Raw genomic sequence first — 26,222 nt, 5'->3', positions numbered from 1 at the left:
ACTCCTGCCTCATGAGGTCTAGCATTGTCTTGCATTAGGAGGAACCCAGGGCCAACCGCACCAGCATATGGTCTCACAAGGGGTCTGAGGATCTCATCTCGGTACCTAATGGCAGTCAGGCTACCTCTGGCAAGCACATGGAGGGCTGTGCGGCCCCCCAAAGAAATGCCACCCCACACCATTACTGACCCACTGCCAAACCGGTCATGCTGGAGGATGTTGCAGGTGGCAGAACGTTCCCTTTGGCGTCTCCAGACTCTGTCACGTCTGTCACATGTGCTCAGTGAGAACCTGCTTTCATCTGTGAAGAGCACAGGGCGCCTGTGGCGAATTTGCCAATCTTGGTGTTCTCTGGCAAATGCCAAACGTCCTGCACGGTGTTGGGCTGTAAGCACAACCCCCACCTGTGGGCGTCGGGCCCTCATACCACCCTCATGGAGTCTGTTTCTGATCGTTTGAGTAGACACATGCACATTTGTGGCTTGCTGGAGGTCATTTTGCAGGGCTCTGGCAGTGCTCCTCCTGTTCCTCCTTGCACAAAAGTGGAGGTAGCGGTCCTGCTGCTGGGTTGTTGCCCTCCTACGGCCTCCTCCACGTCTCCTGATGTACTGGCCTGTCTCCTGGTAGCGCCTCCATGCTCTGGACACTACGCTGACAGACACAGCAAACCTTTTTGCCACAGCTCGCATTGATGTGCCATCCTGGATGAGCTGCACTACCTGAGCCACTTGTGTGGGTTGTAGGGAGGTCATACAGGCACGTGGAGGCCACACACACTACTGAGCCTCATTTTGACTTGTTTTAAGGACATTACATCAAAGTTGGATCAGCCTGTAGTGTGTTTTTCCACTTTAATTTTGAGGGTGGCTCCAAATCCAGACCTCCATGAGTTAATAAATTTGATTTCCATTGATAATTTTTGTGTGATTTTGTTGTCAGCACATTCAACTATGTAAAGAACAAAGTATTTAATAAGAATATTTCATTCATTCAGATCTAGGATGTGTTATTTTAGTGTTCCCTTTATTTTTTTGAGCAGTGTATGTATGTGTTTTGTGCGTGACTATGTATGTAAGTGTATATGTGTGTGCCTATCGGCAGGATCAGATATACTAATGACAAATTTGGTTTGACCACATTCCCCATATAAAATTATGAATATATTTATTAGCATTGGTCCACATTTCCATTTTCTATTTGCATTTCCCATATGCCCTTTATTATAGACTGTGTTTTCTATAGGGGTATGACTGTGTGGCGTAACGTGAAGTGTAATGTGAATAAGAGACACTACTGTGCGGTGTAATGTGATACTGTGTGACATAATTTGAATTGGAAGTACTATTGTGTAGCCATGCCCCTTCTCCACAAGGCCACATTTCTTTCTTGACACTGCTCCCTTATTTCAAATTTGTGTGTGTCGGGGGGGGGGGGGGGTTGGTGCTGCCCCTGACTTTGCCAGGGGCGCTCAGATGCCTAGATACACCCCTGGGTGGGGGCGCCGTGACATGGCCCTGCTCCGGGTGTCATGTCTCCACACTACGCCTCTAGCTATGGGTGCTTCTCCATTGGAGCACACATGCAAAAATTAGATTTTGCTTTCAGGATTAGAACGTTAAAACAAATTCTAATGGGTGAGGAGGGCAGATATAAGGGGACCTTTCCTGGCTAGAGGCTGCAATATACTGTATCTTCTTCCCTACAAATGGTCTTAATCTTGCTTTCTTGTGGTATCATTAGATATGCTGGAACCTGCAATGGTTTGGTTTTCAAAACAGCTAGTCGCATCTGTAGAAAAGTGCAAAATTTAGATTTTCGATTATCATAAAATTTTTGAATGGTTGAATAATCAAGTTAACTTTGAGAAATTCGTCCTCTTTCGACCATGTTCATGTTGCAGAGTAGAGCACTCAGTGATCTGTCTCCATAACAGCTCTAGAGTCAGCTCCCCTGCTCTAGTGTTTTACTCCTAGTGTTAGCTCATGCAGGAGGAGGTTCCTGATGATGCTGTCCGGGTTGGACCGTGCACTTCTTCCAAGCTCTTCCTGGGGGAGTCTGACTGCACGGACGCGCAGCTTATAGTCTACTGCGTAGTGTGACCTTGTCTGACCGCAGCCGCACCCTGCATAGTTATAGCAGCTGTGTAACCGCTGTATCACTCTGTCACCTTGATGTAAGTTCCTGCTGCTGCAGAACCTCTTATGTGTTAGTCAAACTGTTACCTTCTGTTCTCTGAATAAACCAACAATCTGGTTAAGTGCCGTTGTGTGGACTAACATCCCTATCCAACACTGCAACACTCTGCCAACAGTTCAAACTACTTGTAGATCAAACTAATACTTATAATATTTATACCTTGTAATTGCGAATGATGAACCTCAGGAGTGACATCAGGAGAGACATCAGAGCACCCATGGTCCTACCTGGAGAGGAGGAGAGTACAGGATTTGAGGAAGCAAGGAAGGTTGGAAGAAAGACAAACCAGTAAGTGGTTTCCAGAGTGCAAATCCAAAGTTGAGAGCTGGGATCCCCCAGCAGCTCAGATAGATCAGGTGAGATTCAACTAAGAGACAGGCTAATAGTCTGGGCTACCTGTCTATGGCACTACAAGGCCCAGCTGTGACAAGTGGTGTGTGCTGCAGCTTGCCTGTGAAGTGACTATGGCCCTCATTCCGAGTTGTTCGCTCGGTAATTTTCTTCGCATCGCAGCGATTTTCCGCTAATTGCGCATGCGCAATGTTCGCACTGCGACTGCGCCAAGTAAATTTGCTAAGAAGTTTGGTATTTTACTCATGGTATTACGAGGTTTTTTCTTCGTTCTGGTGATCGGAGTGTGATTGACAGGAAGTGGGTGTTTCTGGGCGGAAACTGGCCATTTTATGGGAGTGTGTGAAAAAACGCTGCCGTTTCTGGGAAAAACGCGGGAGTGGCTGAAGAAACGGGGGAGTGTCTGAGCGAACGCTTGGTGTGTTTGTGACGTCAAACCAGGAACGACAAGCACTGAACTGATCGCACTGGAAGAGTAAGTCTCGAGCTACTCAGAAACTGCACAGAAAAATCTTTTCGCAATATTGCGAATACTTCGTTCGCAATTCTGCTAAGCTAAGCTACACTCCCAGAGGGCGGCAGCTTAGCGTGTGTACTGCTGCGAAAAGCGGCTAGCGAGCGAACAACTCGGAATGAGGGCCTATAAAAGAGATATGTGAGTGCCACTCTGACAGTAAAGCAAGCTAGTCTATGGGAATTGAGGGAGACTCCTGACCTTGGTGACTTGTAGGTGAGCGGATACGACTTCAATCAAGAGAGATCCACTGAGAGTAACAGCTGCTGGGATTCCGTCCTGTCACACTTTGCTAACACATAAGTGTGTTTGACTTGTGCTTCTGTATTCCATGACTGAGCGAGACTAAATTACATAAACTCTTGTACCGTTTCAGAAAATAACATTCTAGTCATAGTTGCTTGCCGGATTATAGAACAGTGTACAGGTTATGGTATTGTTAGACAAAACTGATTGGTTCTTAGCTCTGTTAATACCCAGAAAAAGTGTCAAGACAGCATTTTAGTTTACAACGTTAGTTTATTCCACCCTGAGCTGGATTTAAGGGCCTGGGGCACTTTAGACAGGGTGTGCACCTATTATCTAAAATTCAGAGCATACTGTCATCAATCATATATGAGAACTTTAAAAAAATATATATATGTATATGTCTGGTAGCTCCTTTCTATTTGTGTGCCATTGTTTTTCTACATCTGTCTCTGTGTTAAAGCGATATAATTTTGTCTTTGTGGTAATCTATTTCTATGAGTGTACCAGTGTCTTTGAGCCAGATGTACTAAGCGGAAAATGCGGTAAACCCCGTTTACCGCCTTTTCCTGATGTACTAACCCACGTCCGGCAGGTCAGCGCCGCGGCGGGGTTCGCCAGCTTTAGCTGGCGATAGTCCATAGAAGCCTATGGGCTTCTCTCCGCGGCGCTGTGTGAGGGATCCGATCGGATCCCTTCCAGCATGCCCTGCGGCCGCCCCCGTCACCCCGCGCATGCGCAGACTGACTCCTGGGATCGAATCCCGGAAGTCAGACTGCCGCTGTGCATCGCGGAGGACAGCTCTTATCGGAAGAGCTGTCCTCCGCAATGCTGATCGCATATGTTAGTACAAATGCGATCAGCATCGTGGCGCAGGGCGGCGATGGGCGGCGATGTACATTAGTACATCCCGCCCTTTGTGTGGTAGGATGCAAGTTGTCATCCTTTCACGCTGCAACATTACTCCAGGCAGTTAATTATTATGCTTCAGTCTTGTCTATTTATCGCATGAGGAAGAGCTATATCCAGTGCTTAAAGTGGTCCTAGAGAGGTGGTGGAACCAAGTAATAAAGGTATTGCGCGCGTCGTAGGCGCGCGCCGAAAAAAGGGTGTGGTTTCAAAAAGAAAGGGGCGTGGTCACACAATAGTAATAATGCCCACATTAGTAGCTCCCCATAATACACATAATGCCCACTGCAGTAGCACCCCTTATACAGTGCCCACAGTAGTAGTGCTCCTTATGCAATGTCCACTGTACTGGTAGTGCCCACAGTGGTAGTGCCCCTTATATAGAGCCCATAGTAGTGGTGCCCCTTATGCAATGCCCCCAGTAGTAGTGCCCCTTATGTCTCCAGGAGTGATGCCCCTTATGAAGTGCCCCCTTTACAATGCCCTCATTAGTAGTGCCCCCATTAGTAATGCCCCTGTGTAGTATTGCCCCCAGTAGTAATGTTGCCTGTAGTAATGCCCCCTGTTGTTTAGCCCCAGTAGTTATGCCCCCAGTGGTAATGCCCCTGCAGTTATGACCCCAGCAGTTTACCCCCCCTTTAGTTTAACCTCCCAGTGGTAATGCCCCCAGTAGTTTAGCCCCAGTAGTTTGCCCCTTGTAGTTTAGCCACCAGAAGTAATGCCCCCCTGTAGTTTGCCCCCTTGTAGTTTAGCCCCTGTAGTTATGCCCCCAGTAGTTTAGCCCCTGTAGTTATGCCCCCTTGTAGTTTAGCCCCCAGTAATAATGCTCCCAGTAGTAATGCCTCCAAGTAGTATTGCCCCTGTAGTTACGACCCCTTGTAGTTTGCCCCCTTGTAGCTTGCCCCCAGTAATAATGCCCCCCAGTAGTTTGCCCCCAGTAGATGCCCCACAGTAGTTTGCTCCCAGTAGATGCCCTCCAGTAGTTTGCCCCCAGTAGATGCCCCCCAGTAGTAATGTCCCCCAGTAGATGCCTCCCAGTAGGTGTCCCTCTGTAGTAATGCCCCCCAGTAATTTGCCCCCAGTAGGTGCCCCTCTGTAGTAATGCCCCCCCAGTAGTTTGCCCACAGTAGATGCCTCCCAGTAGTTTGCCCCCAGTAGAGGCCCCTCAGAAGTAATGCCCCCCAGTAGTTTGCCCCCAGTAGGTGCCCCTCTGTAGTAATGTCCCCCAGTAGTTTGCCCCCAGTAGGTGCCCCTCTGTAGTAATGCCCCCCAGTAGTTTGCCCCAAGTAGGTGCCCCTCTGTAGTACTGCCCCCCAGTAGTTTGCCCCCAGTAGGTGCCCCTCTGTAGTAATACAACAGAAAAAAAATACACCATACTCACCGAGCCCCGCTCCGTGTCCGGCCGCTGCAGTCCTCTGGGCGCCTGTTATTCAGCACTATGAGAGAGGCGTCATGACGTCTCTCCCATAGCGCACAGTGACAGCGCCGGAAGCCTGAGCTCAGTACTGAGCTCCTGCCTCCGGCTGCCGCCGGTAACACAATCTCAGCAGGCGCCCGGCATCTCCCTGCAGCGCCGGACACACATCGGGTTAGGTGAGCCGGAGGAGGCGGAACTGCGTTCCATCTCCAAGTGGAACTGACGGAACGCAGTTCCGCCCCTTTCCGGCTCACTTTAACCCCTGGCTATATCAGACCTCAATCCAACAACACATGCCTGTCCGCATTCACAACTCAGCACATCCGTGACAACCAAATATTTATTTGATTTAGATTTATTTTCTGTTTATTCACTTTGCATTTTGTTAATTGATACAAATAAACGAACACATCTATTTTTGAAAGCAGTTTTACTTTGCATCATTTTTCCACACCTGCTTAAAACTTTTGCACAGTGCTGTACATTGCAGGGTATGACAGTTTGTTTCTCTAGTAAATAACCACTCACTATTCCATATATTAATGCTAAAAGGGGGTTATATTCGGTTTACTATTCTTTTAACCTGGTCATGTCTCCAGTAAAGGTCAGGCTGGTTTGTCACCCCTCCTCTCCCAGTGCTATTTTCCAGTCCAAGGCAGGGCTGCCTTCTATATACTGTGCAGTATATGCTCCATTAACATTGGGCTTTATAGTTGTGCCATATGTTGATCAAAACAGTTTATGCTCCATTCAAAGTCAGCTGATCTCTCTAAAGTCCTATAAATGAGCATATAAAAGAACTGCCAAGAATCAAAGCAAGGTCTGTGGAAACATTTTGGTTCTATAAGTAACCGTGCACACAGTTAAAAGTTGAAGAAAACATCTGTGTTATTTATAATTTAAAAAACAAAAGGTATTGGAGGGTTGGCATGTGCCCAGTAAAATAAAATATGGCAGCTGGCATACACCTCTGCAGTTCTTGAACAATATACATTCCTAGTTATTTTTTATTTGTTTAGATTGCCCTCTACTTTTCTCCATTAAAAGTATAATAACACATAATAAAATAGCGCTACAGTACTAATATTTGTCATGATAAATATAATAAAGCTTTCCAATTTACCTGTGACTCATGGCTCGCCTGTTAAGAGCTGTGGTCGCACCCCCTTTTCGTGCACAGTAGTATGTCAGGACAGTTTGAAAGCCCCAGTCCATCCCTCCTATAGACCTATAATGTAGACTATAAGTTACTCACTAAAATTCTGTCTGAGCGGTTAAAGAGGATTCTTCCCTTGATTATACACTTGAAACAAACAGGCTTTGTCTGGGGAAGCAACTTAGTTACCAATATTGGATAGGTACTTACAGTGCGGCAGTCCCTAGACACCTCTACAACAGTGGCTCCTAGGTACCTTTTATATTTAGATACTGAAAAAGTGCTTGATCTTGGGACAGTGGTGGAACTTGTGAGTGGTGGGCCCAGGTGCAAAAATATTCTTTGGTCCTCCTTTCGCTGCCCCAGCCTAAGTTCATAAAATGCCACATGGCAGAGAGTGACAGGGAGACAGAGGCAGTGGTTGACAGGGAGAAGCAGGGGGTGATGGGGAAAGGCAGAAGATGACGGGAAGACGCACAGGGTGATGGGCAGAGGGTGACAGGAAGATACTGAGGATGATGGGGAGGATGACAGGGAGAGGGTGACTGGAAGAGGCAGTGGGTGACAAGGAGAAGGTGACACAGAGAGGTAGTGGTTAACAGTGAGAGGGTGACTGGCAGTGAGGGATGGAAAGGGTGATGGAAAGAGGGTTATTTGAAGAGACAGTGGGTGAAAGGAAGGAGGTGACGGGGGGAGACAGTTGGTGACAAGCAGCGAGTAATGCCAGGGAGAGGCAGTGAGGGTGAAGGTAAGGTTGACAGGGAGGATGACGCCAGGGAGAGGCAATGGGTGACACCAGGAAAAAGCAGTGGGTGATGCCAGGGAGACGGTGACAGGTAGCGGGCAACAGGGAAAGGTTGACACCAGGGAGAGGCAGTGGGTGACACCAAAGAGATGGTGACAGGGTGAGGCAGTGGGTGACAGGGAGAGGCAATTAGTGGTGTCATGAAGAGGCCGTGAGTGACAGAGAAGGGGTGCCACCAGGGAGAGGTACTGGGTGCTAGGGAGAGTGTGACAGGCAGTGGCTAGGGAGGGGATAACAAGGAGAGGGTGACAGGGAGAGTGATGCCAGGTAGATGCAGTGGGTGATGCCAGGGTGATACAATGGGTGACGGAGAGGCAGTGGGTGACAGGGAGAGGGTGAAACAAGGTAGAGGCAGGTGGTGCTAGGGAGAGGGTGACAGCATTGGGTGATAAGGAGAGGGTGACACCAGCGAGAGGTTGACAGCAGTGGGTGACAGGCAGTGGATGACAAATATACAGTATTACAATTTTCTTATCTGGACCATAACTGGCATTGCCAGAAGTGCCAGATGGCCAATCCGTCCTTATTATAAATACACTAACCAGAGGATAATTTCCTGGCCTTTCATTTTTTATCCAATATGCTGTGGTGCTTTACTTAGCATGTAGTGCATGGAATAAAAAATATTGACCTGGCTCTGCTGATACGCTCAAAGATCCCTCTGCCAAATCAATAGGGGTTTTATTTTACTTGCATATGTATTCCTGTAAAGTGTACATTGATTTTGAACTTTTGGGTGAATTATTTTGGAACAAAAATGTAGACAATTAGAACACATAGGTCCGGATGTAATGACATCCGAGTTCGGCGGTTGTGTTGGATGCCGGCTGATCTCTGACGTTTTTTTAAAGGGGCAATCACTTACAAAGCATGGCTTTGTCTTGTAAGTGATTGGCCCTTTGAAAAAAAGTCAGAGTTCGGCCACCATTCCGCACGGCTGCCCAACTTGGGGGGCATTACATTCAGCCCATTATTAGAGTCTCATTATTTATTTATTTTTGGGGGGGGGGACTTACTAAGCAGTGGTTTTGTCTGTGGTTTGCAAATGATCACACATTACATGCGATTTTAAGAGCCAAATCATCGCATTTACTGAGACCTCAAATCGCGCGTGTTGTGTGCAGTTTGCAAAGTCACATGCGATATGGAGAAACTCGCCAGAAAAAGACGGACTTTTTATACATAGGTCACCATGCTGTGTCAGCTAGCTGCTCTGTCTTCTGAAAGAATAAATAATTTATTGAGGAGACAACATTACCTTATTAATTATATGGGATATATTTATTCATTTAGGAGCCTTAGGCTGTATTAATGTATTACATGATTAAGAAGCCAATATGAATGTATTCATTTATTAAAGAGTCAGCATTAATGTATTACCTTTAAGAAGCCAATATTATTTCATGTTTTAATAAGAAACCAACATTAGTATACAGTGGCAAACGCAGTATTTCTAGAGGGGGGTTTTCAAATGCAGTCCACAATCTCCCACCCTGCGGAACATTGGAGCAAGTGCGGGTGTTTGGGGGAGCAGTAGAAGAACCTAGTAAAGACCTTGGACATTAATGTAAACATTGGTATTTTTATACACTGTATACTGTATGGAATACAGTATTAATATTTAACACTATAGATGGTCTCTAGTATAGGCTGCATCAAATATTTAAATAATGTAAATAAGTGGTCAGGAAAGGTTAAGCATACCATAATAAATACATAAATAAATAATTAAATACACAAACATAATAGAACTAGTACTGCACTTTCTAAGCACACATTCTCCCACCTCATGATAAGACTCCTGTCTCTTTTTCCTGGCAGCTACTCTCTGGTCCAGTACACTGATTGAGGACTCATATCCTCATACACAGCAAACTGGGTAGAAGAAACTGCCACCACAGGGCATGTGCAGCAGCTCCACTCTGTCCCTTAAACTGCATGATGTGGTGGCAGATATAGTAACTGTAATATATACCATTGCTATTGTTGTCATAATTTGAGTCACTTTTCAAGAGGAGGGGGTTTCTGGGCAACTGGAACCCCCCCCCCCCCTGCATTTGCCTATGGCATACTAATTTATTAATAGCCAAAAGTAAAGTTTTATTTTATTTTATTAACTAGCCAATTAAAATGTATTATTTTATGAAGAAACCAATAATCATTTACTATTTTAATTTATTAGGAATATTTTATTGATTTATTATTGAGCAATTTATGTATTATTTTATTACAGGCATAATGCTACTTGATGCATAATAGGTGCAATAACAAAACAAAATTATTGTCATTATTGTTACCTCAATAATGTGTCTTGTTTACTGGTGATGTCTCAAAAATAAAACACAAAAAAAGATTTAATCAATGAACTAAAAAAAAATTCCACCTCACTCAAGTGAAAAGGATGAATGAATAAAGCGTGAATAAGTATGATCAATGGGCCTAATTCAGACCTGATCGCTGTGCTGCAAATTACACTGTCCTGCGATCAGATAGTCGCTGCCCAGGGGGAATTCTCCTGCGTCTATTCACAGGAGACAGGGGGCTGGGGGCATGCCAGTAGCTCACAGTGCGCTGGGCATGCCCCCCAAGTGCCAAAATAGGGAGCTGTGGCTTGCAGACGCATCATCCCCTCTAAGCCATGCCCCTTTCACAAGGCTACAACCCTGTTCAGGTGTGGCTTTGCCGCGCACAAGTCCCGGCTCCACCTTCTTCGATGTTGGCAGGTATGGTGTATGCAGGGCCGGTTCTAGCCCTTGTGGCGCCCCGGGCAAAAATAGGGGCGTGGCTTCATACAGGGGCATAATCAGTTACGCCCCCTGTAGAGTTGTGCCCCATTTGTGCCCCCTGTAGAGTTGTGCCCCCATTTGTGCCCCCTGTAGAGTTGTGCCCCTCTTGCCCCCTGTAGAGTAATGCCACTTAAAAAAAAAAAAAGAATTAATACTTACTATCCCCGCTTCTGATTCCCGACTGCTGCTGACCTCCGCCGCGCCGTTCCTCGGATCTATGGGAGAGACGTCATGACGTCTCTCCCATAGCACATCATAGACACTAGAGGTCAATTATGACCCCTAGCGTCTATGTGCTATTCCCACAATGCTGTGCGGTGCGCGATGACGTCATCGCGCACCGCACAGCAAAGGTCCTCTACATGAAGGGAAACTAGACGGGTAGCATCTACCCATCTAGTTTCCTTCACAGCGCTGCACAGCACCGGGGGGCACTGACAAACAGTAGCGGATCTTGCCATGGTGCAGCGCCCTCCGGAAGGCGGCGCCCCGGGCAAAAATCATGTGTGCCCGTAGCCAGATCCGCTTTTGGGTGTATGCACTTGCCAATCGTTAGATAGGACGGTGGATCGTCCGTAAGGCCGATCTGTTGTCCTTCTGTGTACCAATCATTAGAAAGTCCAGCTTGTGTTAAGGCTTAAAACCGTGTTTTACAGCACTCCTAAAGGAAAACCACACTTGCACAATGAAGTGATCATTTTTTTCTTTTTTTATATGGACTATTGATTTCACTTTATAGCTATTTGTATTTTTTGAAAGGTTGTGTTCACTTATAGTTTAATTTGAGCTTCATCAGGGGGAGCGCTGCTCATTTTTTTAGTTATACAAATTAAGGCTGATGACAGCACATATATTATTCCTAGGGTATAGTTTATATGGTTTGGTGCTAAACATTGTCATAGCAAGCCCTAACCTATAACAATGTTTAATGCCAAACCATATAAATAAGGCAGCTTTAATGTGTTCAAAAATAAAGTCTATATATTTAGTGAGACATTGTTTGTTATAGATAAGGTATACTGAGCTGCTTGGTTATGTAGAATGAGTGCTGGTTGTGAGAAAGTGTTATAATATGACAAGAAGTTGTGAGCTGTTAAATGTAATCCAGCGTTCCTTTGTGTATTATGCATATAAGGGGCTATTCAGAGGTGGACGCTGTTTTGCAAAAATCATAGATGGACGATTTTTGCATCTGCTGCGATTGCAGTGCACGTGTGCGGGCTTCCACTATACGATTGCATGCTGGAAGGATGCGATTGCATACTGATTGACACGCGACTGGCGGTCGGGGGCGGTGTTGGGGGAGAGTGGCACAGGAAATGCAGGTATGTCATGGCCATTTTTGGGATGGCCGGATGATCTCACCATTTCCTGCGATAGGAAAGATGGCGGTGGTGTGTCTGTATATGCTGGCTGTGTATATAAGTGTCTACCTCTATTTCAAGATTGGTGCAATGCAATTGCAATTGAATTGTGATTGCATATCTGGACTGCGTAACACATGCTGGGTGGCCATGCCCTGTGCTGGGTGGCCACCAGCATGCGATTTTATCCGTAACAGTTATTGCTATTTTAGCAAAAATCTGCTACGGAATCTGAATAACCGCCATTGATTTATGTTGGTGATGGTGTATCACTTGTTGTCATGCATCATGCTTCATCACACACGTACCGGAAGTCATAGAATATGCACACCGTGGCTAGAGGCTATTTAAACTAAGTAAGACTTTGGGCAGGATGTACTAATACTAAAGCTGCGGACTAGGGGGGTCATTCCGAGTTGATCGTAGCTGTGCAAAATTTAGCACAGCTACGACCAGGCACTCAGACATGCGGGGGGACGCCCAGCACAGAGCTAGTCCGCCCCGCATGTCAGTGCCGCCCCCCCCCCCCACCCCGCAGAAATGCAAAAGCATCGCACAGCGGCGATGCTTTTGCATTTCAGGAGTAACTCCCTGCGGCTGGCCGGGAGAACCTCCTCGCTGTCCGGCTTAACGCTGCAGTCCAGCCCCCTCCCACCCAGCGACCGCCACTGCCTGTCAATCAGGCAGAGGCGATCGCTACACTACAACGGCCTTCGGCCACCCAGCATGTGCCAGCGCATTGCGGCGCCAGCGCATGCGCAGATCCGACCCAATCGCTGCGCTGCTATAAACTGCAGCGAGCAATCGGGTCGGAATGACCCCCTATATTCTGTTAAACATTGTATGATACTAATCACATATGTACTAACATATACGAGTAGTATAACAAAGGACAGCTCTTTTGAAAAGAGCTCCCCTTCGCTATGCCGGTACCTCTGTGTTTCGGCCCCAGGAGGCAGAGGGTGTATTGGGAGGGATCCAATTGGATCCCTCTCAGAAAGAACCCCTTAGGCTTCTATCGGGTATGCTGGGAGGGATCCATACCAGATCCATCACAGGAAGATTGCGAAAATAAGCCCATAGGCTTCTAAAGGGTAACGTCAGCAATAGCTGCCGTTACCCTCCTCATCGGAAACACAGGGTCCCAAGGTTCCTACATATGAAATTGCCGTAAAAACCCCAAAACGTACATCCTGCTATTTATGTTTTGATATATATATCCCTGATGAAAGGCCAAAAAAAACTTGTCTGAAACATTGAATTAAACAGCGCCACCTTCCACTGTATTATTAAAAGGACTGCTGTACCAGGAGGGCACACAGGCTAGAATGCCGGTGTGTATGCTGCTTCTACATATAAATCATTGGAAACCCCCTTGCAAATCTTATATATTTCTCTGACTGTGTTTTGGCAGAATGTGCTGCCCTACCAGTTCTTGCATCCGTGACTACCTGCTGAAGACATCTTAAGCTCAGATGCTGCTTAGAAAATCCAGTATGATTGGTGTTGGATGGTGTTGGAAAATGTGTGTGCAGGTTGAGGTGGCAGAGTTCATGTACACACCAGTGGATACCTTGAACTACAAACAACCTGAATACTTAACCAGTGAAGTGGTTTATTGATGGTACATGCAGGACAATCCTACTCACATGTATGCACACTGGCCAGTGACTGTATGTAGGTAACCAGGTAGTGGTGTGGCTGCAAGCTATACCAGGCTCTGTATAGCGGTTTTGGCAGTGTCTCTGTAGTGGTTGTCGCAGAGTCTTCCCTGAGCTAAGTGGAAGACATCCATCTTTGTGGCACTCTAACACAGTAACAGGATGGTGCAGCACATGAACAGTAATAGGTTTGGTGGCCATCTTGGCTAGGGAATGAAGCCCCCCTGTAGGAACCAATATGGGGTATGTACAATAATTGGAATCCTGTTTGGAAAAGCCATATGTTCTAATCCCTTCTTGGAAAGCTGGGCTATAAGTGAACACTCTAAGCTCCCTCCCTTCTCTCTGCAAGAGAACAGCAGTGCAGAGCCTTCTGACTGGGAAAACCATTGTTAAACCACATACATAATGGAGTACCTATTAGAGATGAGCGGGTTCGGTTCCCTGAGAACCGAACCCTACCAAACTTAACTACCCGAGCCCGGATCCGAGCCCCACTCGGGTTTTCCCGCCTGACTCGGAAACCAGAACGAGGCAAAACGTCATCATCCCGCTGTCGGATTCTTGCGGGTTTTGGATTCCATATAAGGAGCCGCCATTTTCACTCCGGCATTGGAGAGTGTAGCGAGAGGACGTGTCTCCGTCCTCAGTGTCTGTGCTGGAGGGAAAGTGGGGTGTCGATTCCAGTGCTGTCTTCTGCTGCTCAGTCCGGTGTAGTGTCTTATGCTGCATCAGTCCAGTCACAGTGGTGGTGTCCTCTGCTGCCATATGTCCAGTGCTGCTGCGTAAGTCCAGTCCAGTGGTGCTGTGTTGTGCTGCATCAGTCCAGTCACAGTGGTGGTATCCTCTGCTGCGATATGTCCAGTGCTTCTGTTTAAGTCCAGTCCAGTCCAGTGGTGCTGTGTTGTGCTGCATCAGTCCAGTGGTGGTGTCTTGTGCTACATCAGTCCAGTCACAGTGGTGGTGTCCTCTGCTGCCATATGTCCAGTGCTGCTGTATAAGTCCAGTCCATTGCAGCTGTGCTGTGTTGTTCTGCATCAGTCCAGTTACAGTGGTGGTGTCCTCTGCTGCCATATGTCCAGTGCTGCTGTATAAGTCCAGTCCATTGCAGCTGTGCTGTGTTGTTCTGCATCAGTCCAGTGGTAGTGTCCCTGTGCTGCTGTATAAGTCCAGTAGTACTGCCGTATATATGTCCAGTGATACTTCCGTATAATTCCAGTGGTACTGGCGTATAAGTACAGTGATACTGCCGTATAAATCCAGTCCAGTGGAACTGCCGTATAAGTCCGGTGGTATTGCCGTATATGTCCAGTGGTACTGCTGTATAAATCCAGTCCAGTAATACTGCCGTATAAGTCCAGTGATACTGCCGTATAAATCCAGTGGTACTGGTGTATAAATCCAGTCCAGTGATACTGCCGTATAAGTCCAGTGATACTGCCGTATATGTCCAGTGGTTCTGTCATATAAATCCAGTTATACTGTCATATATGTCCAGTGGTACTGCCATATAATTCCAGTGATACAGCCGTATATGTCCAGTGGTACTTCCATATAAATCCAATGGTACTGGCGTATAAATCCAGTCCAGTGATACTGCCGTATATGTTCAGTGACACTGCCATATAATTCCAGTGATACTGCCGTAAATGTCCAGTGGTACTGCCGTATAAATCCAGTGGTAATGGCGTATACCTATCCTATCCACTTAATAATGGATGGGATATCTGCCCTGCTCAGAATTTGGAAACTTTGGTATCAATATCATATTCCCCTCTCTCTGGAGCCTCACAAAACCCTGGCTACCTCCCTATATATTTCCTACCGGGTGTAGTACGGCTGACCGGCGGTCAGGAGACCGCCGGTCAGCTTACCGACGCCGGGATCCCGGCAGCATACCGACGCCGGGACCACGGCAGGGAGGGGCGAGTGCAGCACGGGTGCAGCCATGGGTTCTATTCCCACTCTATGGGTGTCGTGGACACCCACGAGTGGAAATAGTCCCTGTTGGTCGGCATGCCGACCATCAGGATAGTGAGGGGTCGGGATGGTAGAGGAGGTCATGTGACTGTCGGTCTCCCGACCGCCGGTCACATGAATACCACCCCTCCCACCTTACCTTCTTCCCACTTTTGGGTGAGATGCTGTCTCTATCGAAGTCTGTGAATTGGGACTATCCCAGTAACATCAGCACAATTGGGGGATATTTTATTGACATCTACATCTGCTTCTCACTGACTTCCTTTTTTTTTAATGACTGTCAGTAAATGTAGTGACATAAGCAACTCTGTCTGAAGCCAAGGGCTTATACATTGAATTAATTAAAGGAGCAGCTTCACAGCTGACTCCCCCACCCCTCTCCCCACCCCTCCCCACAGAAACACAATGAAGCCCATAAAGTAGATGAGCAGTAGACTAGTCCAAATATAGCTCCAGATGGTGAATCCTGTTAAAAGAACAAAGGTCCCTTCTGTTACATAAACAGCTTGAGATGTATGTCATCTTTCATATACTGGGAACCACAAAGACCCACATTCATTACACAGGCATGTATATAAATTGTACAGTGTAAAGTCCCTTTTATTCTTTGTGATGATTTTATGATATTCTTGTGCCCCTGTAAGGAATGTATGTTTTAGGTAAATATATTTGTCTGTGTCTATGGCTTTTTTTATTAATATTTGTACACCCGCATATTATATTCTTGAGAACTCGGCTCTTACTCTCGCTAATGCTTTCTGCAGATGGTGTCAGTGGCCATGTGACAAGAACTTACACCAATGTGTCCATGTGGTATTAGCCTATAGTACAGATAGGAAACTGCATTAGGTGCAAAAGATAAATGAGGAGGAATAGGGTCTGTGTCCCCAAAAGCTCACAACAACCTAATGGAAAGTGTACTGTGGTATACAAGGATAATATAAACATATGCCACGAAAGGTGATACACAGATAATACTGGAAAAATATATATAATATATATATTAAGGATTGAACCCAATACTCTGACATTAAACAGTGCACAGAGTGAGACTTATTATACCCCTTTCACATCGCACAAATAACCCGGTATCGACACGGCAAATTGCCGTGTCGACACGGGTCAGTGTGCGATGTGAAAGCACTTTCTGTGAATTAGCGGGTCGCCTGACCCGGTAATTCAACCCGGTATAAAAGAAGGATTATACCCGGGTTGATTACCGGGTCAGGTGCGGTGTGAATGGGAGCCGTGTCGATGCGACACGGTTCCCATTCACAGCATAGGGAGAGGCGGCGCAGGAGATGAGCTCATCTCCCAGCGCCGCCTCCACCCCCGCCCCTGCTGCTGCTGCGCCCTCCCGCTGCTATGGCAACCGACCCGGTATATTGCTGGGTCGGAAAGCCTGCAGACGGGAGCAAATGCCGGATCCCACCCGGTAAGGACACGTTTCTTTTACCGGGTGGGATCCGGCATTAGCGATGTGAAAGCGGTATCATATAGCCAAGACAAACAAAAAATGAGCACCAGGATGGTGAAGGGTTACCTCTTCTGTCTTTGTACATATTACTTTTTATATGATCAGTTTCCTTGTGGTGGTTACAGTGTAAAAGTGAATATTTCTATTTCCCTAGTGAAGGGTTAAAACATGCTATATGAACTCTTATGTGTTTGCATGGATGCGTGCTGCCCTGTGCTAGGTGCCTTTGTCTCTCATACAGATACCAGGCTTGTGTGGGTCTGGCATCCAAGGTCAGTTCTATACCAGATGAAACCTGCTTTTTCTACTTCTGTGTGTTACTAAAAGATCTTGTGTTAAGTTCCGTTTGATGCAACGTATATAACATCTGCCTAGCAACTGCTATATCCAATTATGTTATGTCAAGTATTAACCACCCCTACGTACCCCACTAGGGCACCACCCCTAAGCCAATGAGCCCTTTTACACTTATCAGTTACACCCTTATGTGTTCTCTTTTTATACCAATGTTAAAACATTCAATAAAGCAGAGTGATTCTTAACTACATGGTGTCGTGTATTATCTGTAACGTTAAGGATTGCTCTCACTGACGTCAGTAGGCCATCACATCGAGGGGTAAAACAAGAGGCTGAATTCCTTTCAAAGTGGGGGCTCGTCCGGGATTCAGTTGATCGCCCCCAGTCCGGTAAGATAGAGAATTTATTGTCTGTCTTTGCCGTAAGGGATTGCGTTCAAACACTGAATTTGAACTCACTCCGTGTTCCGGGAACACGTGATAAGGTAATATTTAAGTCCGGGACTTAATATTACGTAGTTTTATGTAAAGGCATAAAACAGGTATCAGGGATACCATAGAATCTTTAATGTCTGGGACTTAAAGATACGTCTGAGAAAGGACCAGGAGTCCAAGCGCAATTCTCCAAAGACGTTAGTATCTGGGATACTTTAAAAAAAAAAAAAAGAAAAAAATAGACCTGGGGTCTATACGTAACGTAGAGAATACCCCGATTTGATCGCCAATATATTCTTGTATGTTTGTAGTGAGATAAGTTCTTATATTTGGTTCAGACGGCTGGTAAGTTTTCGTCTGCCAGATATCTTTACTCAAACACTTTTCTTGCTTCCTGTTTAAAACGCTGTATTTTTCTGACATCTTGTACGAATGGTAAGCGTACCCGTCAAAAGATTTCATGTTCTCATTATACAGATAATATTGTGATATTGTCAATGACTAATTAACTGGTGTTAGCTAATGCATGCATAGAATGTTTTTGTAAATTGCATTTTTTTGTTGTGAAATTGCATAGAAAGTCTTTTTGTTGTGAAATTGCATAGAAGGTTTTTTTTTTTTTTTTTTGTGTAAACTGCATTTTTGTTGTGATATTGCATAGACAGTTGTTGTAAGTTGTTGTGGAAATTGCGTAGAAAGCTGGTGTAGATTGTATTCTTTACTATGGGAGGGGGTCAGAGTAAGACAGTCATTTATCCTCCACCTTTACCAGGGGAGACATGTAAGGAGTATGTTGCTCGTAACTCCACCACAGATTATTATTTAGTTAACCCTTGGGTGGATAACTTAGCAGGGTGGACAGAGAAAGTTGGCAGCCCCAGCCCATTCCCCCGTGATGGTATTAATTATCCATTTTATATGGACATGGTCAAAGGTCTTTGTCTGGAAGACAAGGAAGCCTGGCCGTGGTATGATCATGACCCACAATGGGACATGACATATATGCGTGCTGGAGGAGAGCAATGGCTCACGATAGCACCTCATTGGTATGACAAGAATATCAAGCAGAAACAGCGTAGAATAAAAACTGTAACTTCCAGACTACATAAAGCTGAGGAATTTAGAAGCAACAAGTTTCTAAAAAACTCTTCTCCCCCGCCCTACACTCCCCTATATCCCTCCTTAAAAGACACAGATCTTTTAGCTGCAGTTGCTTTGTCACGAATGCCGATGCAAGGGGGAGGAGGAGGAGGAGGAGGGGAAGGAGGCTCAGGAGGCTCTGCAGGAGGAACAGTCCCCCCTGACAGTACCCTCCACACAGGCATAACCACCCCCGCCCCTAGTGCCCCTGACGCAGCTATTGTGGGTGGCGACTCTGACATTCCTATTGAAGGTGGTGGCCGCTCGGGCCATGATCAAATATATGTAACCCAGCTTGAAACTACAGTCCAGACTCCTAGCAAACAAATCACCTCCCGCCGTAACGCTGACTCAACTGTTGTCATTAACCACCCTCTTACCCCCTCCATAACGCGATCCGGCACTGGTTTCCTTGAAAACAGTGCTGGTGCCAGCGGTGTCGCTACACACCTGCCCTTCATGACAGTAGGGGATCAATTGTTAAAGAAACCCATTGAAATAGAGGATTTAGACAGAATTGTTAAGAACTGTCCCAAACCCACTGTTGCACCTGACGGCTGCATAGCTTACTTGAAAAAGGCTTGCACAGGACGCAGCTATACTCAAGAAGATATGAAGCTGATCATAGATGGGGTTATAGACCATTACAACGGGTGGGATTGGAAAATGATTCCCTCTATCAACACTCCTGCAGTCCTAAACAATGCCACTAATTACCCCCTCAATACCGAGGAAGGTGTAAAGCAAATGTGGAAGGAAATTGGAGAACACATGAAAGAAATCTTTAAGACCCGTGCCTCCCTTCCCATTGCTGTAGCATGCAAGCAAAAACCTACTGAAACTGTCACTGAGTTTTGGAAGAGGTTTAAAAAGTGTTGGTCTGAAGATGCAGGTCTCACTCTTGTAGATACAGACCATTTACTAATTTCTACCTTTGTAAATAACTTGTTGCCATCTGTTATGGTCCCTGTTAAGCAAGGTGTTTCTTCCTGGACCTCTGATAATATTAAGGAATTTGAAAAGCACTTATATGAAAAGGAAGCTGCAGGATGCTTTGATGTTAAAAAACCCTTGCAGAATGCCCCAACTCATAATTACCAAAATCAGAGAAACCGGGGAGATAGACGCCAGCAGCACTTTACTGGCCCACCCCGCAATCCAGCCCGATATCAAAACCCACAAGCCCGATATCAAAACCCACAAGCCAGGCCACCCCACCCCCCTGACTCTGCCAGCAGGAAACAAACCTCCTGCTTCAACTGTGGAAGGGACGATCACTGGGCAAGGGATTGCCCTTGTCCCTCACAAAACCAGCGACAGCCCCAAGCTCCGGCTCCCTCCCGGGATCATCCCCGACAGTCACACAACAACCCCTTTCAGGATCATGTCCGATTCCGAGTTGACTGGCAGGATCCCTCCCACTGACGGGGCCCGGAGGAGGGTATCCCAGCCTTTGCCCAACTCACCAGACACTGGAAGGACCCACCGCTACTAACCTTGATTATAGGAAAGAGAGCAATCCCTTTCCTGGTGGATAGCGGGGCAACTACTAGTGTTTTGTGTGTCGACCTGTACGACGGTCACTTGGAAAAGACTGCTCCTTCAATGGGAATCAATGGGATACCCACAGATGCTTACCTGACAGATGCCCTTAGTGTCAGAACCACGGGAGGCACATATATGGGTAAACACAATTTCACTGTAATACCTGAATGTCCAATTAATCTTCTGGGAAGGGATCTTCTTAGCAAACTCGAAATCTCCATTCTCCCTTCACCCACTAGCAGCGGCCTGGAGGTCGAGTCCCCACACCTACCGGTGTGGGAAGCAACAGACATTACACCTGATTTTGACAAAGTAAACCCTGCTCTATGGTCGGAGGGTCCCTATGACACTGGCCTCATTCCTTGCACACCATATAGAGCAACCCTGAAACCTGACACACAACCTGTCTATCAAAAGCAATACCCCTTGTCACAAGAGAAGATTGAAGGTCTTAGACCAATGATACAACAGTTTCTCCAACAAGGCATTCTCAGACACGTAATTTCACCTTACTGCACACCAGTCAACCCAGTTGCTAAGTCAGATGGCAGTGTAAGGTTTGTACAAGACCTTAGGGCAATTAACCAACTCATTGTGCCTATAGCACCCATTGTACCTGACATTAACTCACTCATTTCAGCTATCCCTGCAGATGCTGCATTTTTTTCTGTGATTGATTTAAAAAATGCATTTTTTAGCATTCCAGTGGATGCACAGACACAGTTACTTTTTGCATTTTCTTTTGAGGGCAAGCAACTCACCTGGTGTCGTTTACCCCAGGGCTACATTGACGCACCTGTTGTGTATAGCATTGTACTCCAGGCCACATTGGGGCCCTGGCAACCTCGCCATGGTTCAGTCCTGCTACAGTATGCAGATGATCTGCTGCTCTGTAGTCAAACTGAGGAGGCCTGCCGGGAGGATGGTATATCACTGTTAAACTGGCTCTGTGAATGTGGACACAAGGTGTCCAAAACAAAAATGCAATGGTGTAAGAAGCATGTGGATTACTTAGGTTTTGTGCTCACTCAGGGGGAAAGGAAAGTCAGTCCACAGCGCATTCAGTCTGTATTGGGCCTGGTCACCCCAACTACCCAGAGAGAACTGCTGTCTTTTCTGGGTATGGTAAATTACTGCAGACAGTGGATATCTGATTGTTCCTATTATGATAACATTTTGAGACAAGCCACACTGAAAGACAAACCTAATATTGTACAATGGTCACAAGAAATGTTAACTGCATATGAAAGCTTAAAGTGTATGTTAATGAAAAGTCCGGCACTTGGCCTCCCCAACTATGTACTACCTTTTCATTTGTTTGCAAGGGACAATTGTAAAACCATGGCGGGGGTGCTCACACAGTTTCATGGAGGAAAGTTGCGCCCAGTGGCATTTTTTTCCAAAGTAATGCCTGTCTCAGTGCAAGGTATGCCTGCTTGCCTCAGGGCACTTGCAGCCTGTGCAATGGTAACTGAAATGGCCACCACACTCACCCTAGGCCACACAACAATACTTCACACCACTCATGATGTTCTAACCATTTTAAAAGGGTTACACACACAACACATGTCAGCTCAGCGCCTCAGTGGATATGAGGTTCTCCTTTTGAACAACCCCTCACTCACCATTAAGTATGCCACCAACTCTTCAGGTCCTGCACCCATTCTCAACGCTCTACTGGGGCTCAAAGGTCCTGAAGACCACCCTCCTGAACCCCATGACTGCTCAGCTTCCATTGAGTCAGAAACATCCCCCAGACTGGACATGTCCCCTGTCCCTGTCCCCGACGCGGATGTCATTTTTGTAGATGGTTCCTGTAGCAGACCCAATGACACCACGTACCAAGCGGGTTATGCTATTGTCACTCTCCCTGACATTATTCTGGAAGCACAGCCCATTCCTTACCAGTCAGCACAGGCTGCAGAGCTCATTGCTCTCACAAGGGCTTGTCACCTTTACCAGAATAAACCAGTCACCATCTACACTGACTCCAAATACGCGCACGGCGTCGTGCATGACCATGGGGTCATTTGGCGACGCCGTGGTTTCCTTGGAGCTGATGGAAAAGGCATATCACATGCCCAACTCATCTCTGACCTTCTGCATGCCATAACCCTGCCCTCTGACATTGCAATCCTCCATTGCAGGGCACACACGGGGGGGAAGGATGCAGTCTCCCTTGGAAATGCTCTTGCTGACTCTGCTGCCAAACATGCGGCCTCACAGCCCATCACTCAGGCCCACATGTCCATCATGACCCCCCCAGCTCTCGACAACCATTACCTGATCACCCAGTTACAGGCCTCAGCCTCCAATGCCGACCTAGCTGACTGGATTTACCCAGTTTTGCAGAAGAATCCTAAAACAGGATTAATCTGCAAAGAGGGGAAACCTTGTATACCCCAGTCCAGTGCACCCTTGTTTATTGCCCACTACCATGGCATAGGACACCACAGTAAGGCAACAACTACCTTACTCTTACGTAATGATTTCTATGTCACGGATGCCAAGTCATTAGTAGATCAGTATGTCAGTAGATGCATCACTTGCCTGCGAAACAACCCCAACAACCCTGACAAGGCAAAACATCAGCATCTTGAATACCCCACCACACCCTTTACACACCTGCAAATTGACTTCACCCATATCCCAGGTACTGGTAAACAGGAGTATGCCCTGGTCATTGTAGACATGTTCTCTCGATGGCCAGAGGTATTCCCCACTAAATCTGAGGATGCAAAGACAGTTGCTAGGATCCTAACTCAGGAAATCATCCCCAGATGGGGGTGCCCATTGCAAATCAATAGTGATAAAGGCTCCGCCTTTACAGCAAAAATTACACAGGCCTTGGTAAAGGCCCTGCAGGTGGAATGGAAGTTCCACATCCCGTATCACCCGCAGAGTTCAGGGGTCGTAGAACGCATGAATAGGACCCTCAAAGACAAGCTTAGGAAGGCCACAGGAGGCACCTTCCACAAATGGAAGCAAGTCCTTCCCATTATCTTGGCAGAAATTAGAATGACACCACAAAAGACTTTGGGTTACTCCCCCTTTGAAATATTAATGGGTAGGCCCTTCCCTACACCTTGGGCTAAGAAACCATTAGTAATACAGGAGGGAGATCTAGAACTTATCAGAGAAGAGTATGTCAGGTCCCTGATAATAAAACTGAATGAAATTGAACATGAGGTTGTTTGTAAAAACCCTTTGAATCCACAGGAACCTACACACCCCTTTAAAGTCGGAGACAGAGTCGTGGTGAAGGTGCTCCCCAGGAACAAGAGCCCAGGAGACTTTACCTACGGTCCAGAGACAGAGGTCGTAGCAGTAACCAGAACAGCAGTCCTGACAGAGGAAAGCCCCACCTGGATCCATGCATCCCGAGTGAAAAAGGTTCCTAGACCAGACCTAGAGAGGGAAGCAAGTGATTCCAGCGAGGTACGAACGGGGGCAGACAGCCCTGACCTCCCACCTAGCGAAGACAGAAGAACAGAGGAAGATGAGGAACCTGTCCCCTACCTCTATCCTGGGGACTATGTTGATAATCCTAATGGTCCTCACTTGCCAAGCTACAGCTGAAGTAGACATTACACAAAAATCCGGCACCTACACATTTTGGTATAACTCCTCCAATACTGAGGTTGCCACCTACAAAATAGATTTCTGTACCATTGCTCCCTGTCTTAACAAATATTATTCCTGGCAGTGTGATCAGTATGGTACACGTAATACCCCCACTGAAGCCTATATTTGTGTTACTAGTAAATATTGGGGAAATAAATGTGCGTATTGGGGATCAGTGGGATGGAATTCTGGCCATGGTTATGGATACCAGCCCAAAGAGGCTCTCTCAAGTAAAGACAAATATGGTGAGTCCCTGCTTACCCGTCTTACCCTTCATAGACAAAACAGATGTGATAGTAAATTCATATTAAGCATAAAACATCCCCAGTCTACTGATGCAGGCACCTATGTCCTAGGTGAATCTTTTTTTTTAAACCCATCCCTTACACCATTCTTGTTACAGGATATGTTTAACAATGAAAAGTATGCCCAGCTCAAGCCCTCTAAACCACGCCCCAACCTCTTGAAACCTCATATAACCACCTTCAAGGATATGATGGCCGTTAACAATCCCACCTTTAAAGACACCCTAGCTATTGAAACTGGTTTCTCTGACATCAATTTCTGGTTGGAATGGATGAAGTATAGTGCTAACAAACACAATAAAAGCAACTGTTATGTCTGTGGCAAATCTAGGCCCCACCTCGGTACAGTGCCCCTTAATATACCCCTAGAACAGGAAAATTGTTTTTTCAGCCTTTTTAATGACACCAAAACAAATGATAGTCAGTGCGAAATGTGGAAAAGGGAATATCCCATATTGTCAAAAAATCCCAACCCAGGAAGCACCATAACCATATATCCTGGAAACTATACCTGTTATACATCTAACACCACCACAGGGAGAAATCTAAAAACCTTCCCACCAGGGTATTGTGCAAATAAAAGAACAACTGTTTTAGTCAACCAAACTAGATCATTAGACGACATTTATTACATATGTGGGGATATGAAACTTAGAATTAAATTAGACACACCATGGTATGGTGAGTGTGCCCTGGCCAAAGTCATAATGCCACTCCTAATGATCACCGATGACCCCACTCCTCCCTCTAATACTCCTGCTAATCGAAAGAAAAGAGCACTCCCAGGAGGTAGCTTTGACCCCCACGTATACATTGATGCTATAGGGGTCCCAAGAGGTGTTCCAAATGAGTTCAAAGCTAGAGATGAAGTGGCTGCGGGTTTTGAATCATTGTTTCCTATAGTAACTGTAAATAAAAACGTAGCCTGGATTAATTATATATATTATAATCAACAAAGATTTGTTAATGATACCAAAGATGCTCTTAAAGGTATAGCTGAACAGCTAGAAGCCACTTCCCAAATGACATTTCAAAATAGAATGGCCCTTGACATGATTCTAGCAGAAAAAGGCGGTACATGTGTTTACATTAGTAAGGTGGAAGGCTGTTGTACATATATTCCTGACAACACTGGTCCCAATGGTAAGGTTACTTTAGCCATAAACAAGTTAGAAACCTTATCCATAGAACTTAAGAAAAATTCAGGTATTGATAACCCATGGAGCCAATATTTTGGGTGGTTTGAAAATTGGAAACAGGCTCTTGTGCAAATAAGCATATTTATACTCATAACTTTAATTCTTTTAGGCATTATAGTTTATTGTGTAATTCCCTGTGGAAAGAAACTTACCTCCAAAGGCATTGATAAGGCCCTGATGTATTATGATATAACTACCAGTCCTGTCACCTCCTCTGATAGTGAGGGACCCGACGATTATGTCCAATATCTCAAGAACTGGAGAAACAAGAAAGGAGCCTCACTCCAGAATCATGTCATATAATAATCATGATTCTAAGAGGGGATTGAAGGATTACCTCTTCTGTCTTTGTACATATTACTTTTTATATGATCAGTTTCCTTGTGGTGGTTACAGTGTAAAAGTGAATATTTCTATTTCCCTAGTGAAGGGTTAAAACATGCTATATGAACTCTTATGTGTTTGCATGGATGCGTGCTGCCCTGTGCTAGGTGCCTTTGTCTCTCATACAGATACCAGGCTTGTGTGGGTCTGGCATCCAAGGTCAGTTCTATACCAGATGAAACCTGCTTTTTCTACTTCTGTGTGTTACTAAAAGATCTTGTGTTAAGTTCCGTTTGATGCAACGTATATAACATCTGCCTAGCAACTGCTATATCCAATTATGTTATGTCAAGTATTAACCACCCCTACGTACCCCACTAGGGCACCACCCCTAAGCCAATGAGCCCTTTTACACTTATCAGTTACACCCTTATGTGTTCTCTTTTTATACCAATGTTAAAACATTCAATAAAGCAGAGTGATTCTTAACTA

General features: G+C 45.9%; 1 protein-coding gene and 1 long non-coding RNA gene across 3 annotated transcripts in view; one reads left to right on the top strand and one right to left on the bottom strand.

Annotated features, from left to right (window-relative positions):
* LOC134980933 (uncharacterized) overlaps positions 1–26,222 on the bottom strand; it is a 154,462-nt gene that overhangs the window by 106,775 nt on the left and 21,465 nt on the right. The window contains exon 2 of the long non-coding RNA XR_010190490.1: positions 2,356–2,423. This is a non-coding gene — a long non-coding RNA (uncharacterized LOC134980933). The remainder of the gene's footprint in view (positions 1–2,355; positions 2,424–26,222) is intronic.
* On the top strand, positions 2,058–26,222 carry LOC134980932 (uncharacterized). 2 transcript variants are annotated; one of them, XM_063947971.1, is made up of 2 exons: positions 2,058–2,173; positions 23,498–26,222. In XM_063947971.1, the coding sequence occupies exon 2, from the start codon at positions 23,778–23,780 to the stop codon at positions 25,707–25,709; it is 1,932 nt and encodes a 643-aa protein (XP_063804041.1). In that variant the 5' UTR covers positions 2,058–2,173; positions 23,498–23,777; the 3' UTR covers positions 25,710–26,222. The 2 variants fall into 2 exon arrangements, with proteins under 2 accessions (XP_063804041.1, XP_063804042.1); XM_063947972.1 differs by lacking the exon at positions 2,058–2,173 and adding an exon at positions 2,344–2,552.

Source organism: Pseudophryne corroboree, chromosome 12 (assembly GCF_028390025.1).
Source record: "Pseudophryne corroboree isolate aPseCor3 chromosome 12, aPseCor3.hap2, whole genome shotgun sequence".
NCBI classification, from domain to species: domain Eukaryota; kingdom Metazoa; phylum Chordata; class Amphibia; order Anura; family Myobatrachidae; genus Pseudophryne; species Pseudophryne corroboree.
Note: the sequence above shows the minus strand (reverse complement) of the source record. Positions and strands in the feature narration are given on the sequence as shown.